This window comes from Acanthisitta chloris, unplaced genomic scaffold (genome assembly GCF_000695815.1).
Source record: "Acanthisitta chloris isolate BGI_N310 unplaced genomic scaffold, ASM69581v1 scaffold4333, whole genome shotgun sequence".
Taxonomy (NCBI): Eukaryota; Metazoa; Chordata; class Aves; order Passeriformes; family Acanthisittidae; genus Acanthisitta; species Acanthisitta chloris.
The window spans coordinates 9,792-15,921 of NW_008665307.1; the positions used below are offsets into that span (position 1 = coordinate 9,792).

The window sequence follows — 6,130 nt, forward strand, 5'->3', positions numbered from 1 at the left end:
AGAGACCAGGACTCTGCAGCTGCTGCCACACTAACCCATCACTGAACCTGGGGTGCTCTAGTAGGGCAGTCTTCAGGTGCAGAGCTTAAGTTGGCTCTCAGCCATGCTGTTTTCTTTCACATTTGAGGTACTCATTCCAAGTATTTTTTTCTCCAGGAGAACGGAAGGTATGGACGCCGTAAGCAATATCCAATCTCGCTGGTCTTGGCTCCCACTAGAGAACTGGCTGTGCAGATCTACGAGGAAGCCAGAAAGGTATATCTAGGAGATGATTATTGCAAAATAGCTTAAGTAGAGGGTTTTTTTTCTGAGCTAATTTTAGTTTGTTTTGTAGTTTGCGTACCGTTCCAGAGTTCGGCCTTGTGTGGTGTATGGTGGTGCAGACATTGGTCAGCAGATCCGTGACTTGGAACGTGGATGTCACCTGCTGGTAGCAACTCCAGGACGACTGGTTGATATGATGGAGAGGGGGAAGATTGGGCTGGATTTCTGCAAGTAAGTAAAATGGCAACAGCTATGAACTCTACCCTTCAAAGTGAGATCTAGTTAAGGATGTTAAGTTCTAGTTTTTGGACTGTCAAAACATCTAGTCAAGAACTTGTAACTCAGCACAGACTCTATGCCTCAGTATCTTGACAGAAAAAAAGCTCTAAAAACTTTTTTAATGCCTGTTTAGGTACCTAGTGCTTGATGAAGCTGACAGAATGCTTGACATGGGGTTTGAACCTCAGATTCGTCGCATTGTTGAGCAGGACACTATGCCACCAAAGGGGGTTCGTCACACCATGATGTTCAGTGCTACTTTCCCCAAGGAAATCCAGGTACTTCACAGGAATTGAAATGCTTTAGAAGCTCACGAGGCCAGACAAATTTCATCTCTGGAACAGGGAGGAAAATACTGACGTTTATTTTTTTGCTTTCCTTGTTTTAGATGCTTGCTCGTGACTTCCTTGATGAATACATTTTCCTGGCTGTTGGCAGAGTAGGTTCTACATCTGAGAACATCACACAGAAAGTAGTGTGGGTGGAAGAGTCAGACAAACGATCCTTCCTGCTTGACCTGCTAAATGCCACAGGTAAAGACCACCAGCTTCAGATAGGCAAATCTAATGACTCGTGTAGTAAGAGCTTCTGTTGTTTAGGTGAACAAAAGAGTATTTCCTTAACATGCAGTGAATGTATTGCACTGGCTAAATGTCAGTTTTAAGTTGATGTAAGCACCTCTATTAATAAAACGCATGGAAGGAGGTCCCCACTGTCTTTGGTTTAGAATAAACAAGCAGAGAACTGAAAGTGCTTGTTACCAGGTGGTGGAGACAAGGATTTGTGCAGCTTTTCTTTTGCTCACCTATGCTTTAATTATTGTTAGGCAAGGATTCCTTGACTCTGGTGTTCGTGGAAACTAAGAAGGGTGCAGATGCTCTTGAGGACTTCCTGTACCATGAAGGATATGCCTGTACAAGTATACATGGGGATCGGTCTCAGAGGGACAGGGAGGAAGCACTGCACCAGTTCCGCTCTGGCAAGAGCCCAATTCTTGTTGCCACAGCAGTAAGTGAAATCTGTAAAACTTGAGCATGTTAAGCCTATTACTCGGCCTGTGGAATTTTACTAAGATTTGATTTAAAACTTCAACCACTAGGTAGCAGCAAGAGGACTGGATATCTCAAATGTAAAGCATGTCATCAACTTCGACTTGCCAAGTGACATTGAAGAGTATGTACATCGTATTGGTCGTACAGGCCGTGTAGGAAACCTTGGTAAGCATGACACACAGTTTCTGTAGACAGCACTTCCTACCCCAGTTAATTGGTGTAGTGGTATTGGCTAAGTAGCAATTAACTTTCCCTTGAGGTAATTGTAGTGTTCTTGGGCTGGCTGTAAGGAAGTGGAGAGTGGAGTGGGTTTAAGTGCTGTATGTGCTTGCATTGTGTGTAGCTAAAACCGAATGTTTACTCTAGGTCTTGCCACCTCATTCTTCAATGAGAGGAACATAAACATTACAAAGGACTTGCTTGATCTTCTTGTTGAGGCTAAGCAGGAAGTCCCATCCTGGCTGGAGAACATGGCTTATGAGCAGCATCACAAAGGAGGAGGCAGCCGCGGGCGATCCAAGAGGTAATGGGCACAGCTTTGCCCGAAGTGTACTCAGCCCCTTGTGAGACACAGTTCTGTGACTTGTTTTCAGTCTAAACATGCAGTCAGAGGAAGACTAGTGCAGTATAAACTGAGTTGGGTGCATCAGGAGGTGACACCTTGATGTCTGTGTGGTTTTGTTGTATCTAATCATAAGGCACGTAACCCCAGAAAGTAATTCAGTGTACCATGGCAAGTTTTGTGTGCCCCTGCTGGAGTAGTAAGTTTACCTTTGCCATCTTGAGTGCCCTTGCAGGGAGCACCTTGTACAGTGTGCTGACCTCAGCACTGGTACTGGCTCTTGGCCAGCTGGAGTTGGTAACCAGAGTAAAGAGTGTGTGAATCCCAGTGTCTGCAGTGCTGAAGATAGCAGTTCCTCAAATGTGTGTGTGTGTTCCCCTGCAGCAGCCGGTTCAGCGGAGGGTTTGGTGCCAGGGACTATCGCACCAGCAGTGGCTCTGGCAGCAGCAGCTTCAGCAGCAGTCGCTCAACCAGCAGCCGCAGTGGAGGCAGTGGCAGCAGAGGGTTTGGAGGTAAGGAAAACTGGGCAGATTGCACTCCAGTAAGCATTTTAGATGTTGTCTTTTAACTTGTGGAGGTGGTGTTTACATACAGTAACCTGGGGCTTGTTATGCAAAGCCTCAGCTTCCTTCTTGGATCTAGGCTGGTACAAGTTACCTGACTGAGTTTGATGCTAAGTGTCTTTCCAGCATTTCAGTTTAATGTTGTGCATTTGATGGAGCTTCTGGGGTGGGTTTCCTTTAATAGACAGCAGATTCTTGGGCTGTTTTCTTGTTGTGAAGGTGCAAGTCTTTAGTGAGTTAATTAAGCATCGCTTTCTCTTGCCTTTCATAGGTGGTGGCTATGGAGGCTTCTACAACAGTGATGGATATGGAGGAAACTATAACTCCCAGGGGGTTGACTGGTGGGGCAACTGATCTGCTTGCAGCAGACACCCCACCAAACAAGCTAATATGGAAACCACATGTAACTTAGCCAGACTATACCTTGTGTAGCTTCAAGAACTCGCAGTACATTACCAGCTGTGATTCTCCACTGAAATTTTTTTTAAGGGAGCTCAAGGTCACAAGATGGAAATAAAGGAACAAGTAGCCCTATCTCGAAGGTGGTTTTGAAGACTCTTATTGCTGTAGTCAGGATTAACTCCCCTCCCACCCATCCCCACCCAGAAACTGCATTTATAATTTTGTGACTGAGGATCATTTGTTTGTTAATGTACTGTGCCTTTAACTTTAGACAACTTTTATTTTGATGTCCTGTTGGCTCAGTAATGCTCAAGATATCAATTGTTTTGACAAAATAAAAATTACTGAACTTGGGCTAAAATCAAACCTTGGCACACAGGTGTGATACAACTTAAACAGGAATCACTGATTCATCCATAATATTACAAAGAAAAACTTACGCGGTAGCCTGCATTAGGGCTTTGGTATCTGCAGATTTGAAAAATAAAAACATCTTGAAGCATATCAATGCAATTAGTTTCTAATGTGGCAAAACTGTACTAAGTTAAAGTTCTGATTTGCTCACTCTATCCTGGATAGGTACTTAGAACCTGATAGCCTTTAATAAGCCATTCCAGTCATGATGAGATGATGTATGGATACATGCATACATTAAAAGCACTGTTTTTGAAGTTAATGCAAGTAAATACAGCAATTCCTTTTTCAGTATTTAGGCAGATCATTAATGTGAGCTAGCCAAACGTGGGCAGAACATTACAGGGAACGTTTAAAGGTCTGATAACTTGAAATAGTTTTTAGGAGAATTCATCTATTTAGACTTTTTAAAAATGCCTGCCATATGAAATTGAAATGGTAGAATGGCTGACCATGGCAGTGACTGGTCCTCCCTATGGGCCTGACTGAATTTTTTGGTCTAATAACGCATGCTAGTGTTGATGTTTTTTGGTCAAGAGGGTATGAACAGGAAGAATTATGCAGCAGGCTTTATTTTAATGCAGATTCACATTACTCTGTTCAAGCTGCGTGGAGATGTTAAACTGGCTTACTGTAGACTTTGTAAAATGGCTCCAGAAGAGTAACAAACCTGAGATCACAGAGGTTGGAAATGTACATAAACTGCACAAGGTTTCAATTCTGCTGTTAAAGTGCAGTTTTAGTCAGTTTTAGTTGCATAGGTTTCCATTGTATTTATAGTCTGTTATGCTAAATCTGGCCAAAGATAAGTATTGTCCACCAGAAAAATGCCTCTGCCACTCGGAATTTCTGTGCTAACTTGGCGGCCAGAGCAGTTAACAACTAATCTACAGTGGCATAGGAAAATGGCAAAAATCTCCTAAAGTGCAATAGATTTTTTCAAGTGTATTGTGCCTTGTTCTAAAACTTTTATTAAGTAGGTGCACTTGACAGTATTGAGGTCATTTGTTATGGTGCTATTTCAAGTCTAGGTTTAGGCCCTTGTACATTTTGCCCATAACTTTTTACAAAATACTTCTTTTATTGCACATTCAGAGAATTTTATATATGTCTTGTGTGCGTGTCCTTAACTTCCAATCTTATTTTGTCTCTTGGAGATTGAACGCAGCTTGTTTAAGGAGAAGGAAATAGATTCTAAAACTTATTTGGGACCATGGGAATGATAGCTGGGAAGAAAACTATTTGCACACGACAGATTTCTAGATACTTTTTGCTGCTAGTTTTGTGTAATATTTATTGAACATTTTTGACAAATATTTATTTTTGTAAGCCTAAAAGTGATTCTTTGAAAGTTTAAAGAAACTTGACCAAAAGACAGTACAAAAACACTGGCACTTGAATGTTGAATGTCACCGTATGCGTGAAATTATATATTTCGGGGTAGTGTGAGCTTTTAATGTTTAAGTCATATTAAACTCTTAAGTCAAATTAAACAGACCCGGCATTGGCAGTTATAGCCATACCTTTCTGATAGTAAAACAAAAATTGGCAACTTAAAATTAAACATGCCAAGGTTTTGATACACTTGTCTTAAGATATTTATGAAACACTTCTAAACACTGATGTGAAGTGTCCAGATTCTCAGATGTTTGTTGCGTGAGTTTTGTTTAGTTGTGTGTTATTTTTTTTTTCAGTGAATGTCTGGCACATTGCAATCCTCAAACATGTGGTTATCTTTGTTGTATTGGCATAATCAGTGACTTGTGCATTTTAGCAAGTTTTATCAGCCAGCAATATTTTCAGTTCAGATACAAGGATTCAAAAAACAATATGCAAGAATGGATTTAAACTTGCTGAATGTGAAAATTTGAACTTCAAGTCACTGTAGGTTTAGAATTGCTTATTGTATTAGTTTAGATGCTAGCACTGCATGTGCTGTGCATATTCTTGATTTTATTAAAATAAAAAAGTTGAACTGCACAGTCTACTCATTTGTGAAGCGTCACTCCTCTGGTTTATCAGGTCTGTAGCCCAAGTAGGCTCATCCACGTGCAGCTCTGGAAGCAGGTGAATCTAGTGTGGTACACGTCAGCGTGGTGACAGTGACAGGCTCAGGGTTAGTGCTGCCGCAGCCCCAGATGTGCCCTGTGCCTCAGCTCTGGGCCCTTGTGCACCTTCCCTGCAGGTGCCAGCAGAGCTGAGGTGGGACAGAGCAGGAGAGCCTCAGTTCCTTCCTTAGGGATACTGAGTTTGGCTGTAACAATTAAGACTTTGTGATCTCACACTCAAAGCTTAATTCCTCATCCGCTGGATGTTACGGACTTGATCTCGCAGTTGCCCCTCTAAATTTCACGTAGGTGCCTTGTGGTCAGCTTGAATTTTTGACATACCCATGCATTGCTGCTAGGCATTGGAAAGCTGGAATGAGGGGACTGCAACATCCACTAGAATACAGTGGAGGGAATAGACTCAGATGTGTTCCTTTTATCTTTGAAGCAAGACAAATTTGCTTCATTTAAAGTGATTCTAGTGCTGAAATGACTGTAGAAACGTGATTTTCTTTTGAGTGAGGGAGCAGTGGAAAAAGTGCCTGG

At 41.9% G+C, this 6,130-nt stretch overlaps 1 protein-coding gene across 1 annotated transcript in view; it reads left to right on the forward strand.

The window, feature by feature from the left end:
- The window catches only part of DDX3X (DEAD (Asp-Glu-Ala-Asp) box helicase 3, X-linked), a gene marked incomplete at its 5' end in the record, with an annotated part of 14,246 nt that extends 8,725 nt beyond the window's left edge, over positions 1–5,521 (forward strand). Inside the window, 9 exons of the mRNA XM_009071676.1 lie at positions 157–255; positions 335–495; positions 677–821; positions 932–1,076; positions 1,370–1,551; positions 1,643–1,760; positions 1,962–2,118; positions 2,542–2,669; positions 2,992–5,521. Coding sequence (XP_009069924.1) covers positions 157–255; positions 335–495; positions 677–821; positions 932–1,076; positions 1,370–1,551; positions 1,643–1,760; positions 1,962–2,118; positions 2,542–2,669; positions 2,992–3,074 — 1,218 coding nt within the window. The remainder of the gene's footprint in view (positions 1–156; positions 256–334; positions 496–676; positions 822–931; positions 1,077–1,369; positions 1,552–1,642; positions 1,761–1,961; positions 2,119–2,541; positions 2,670–2,991) is intronic.
- Between the last annotated feature and the right edge of the window lie 609 nt (positions 5,522–6,130).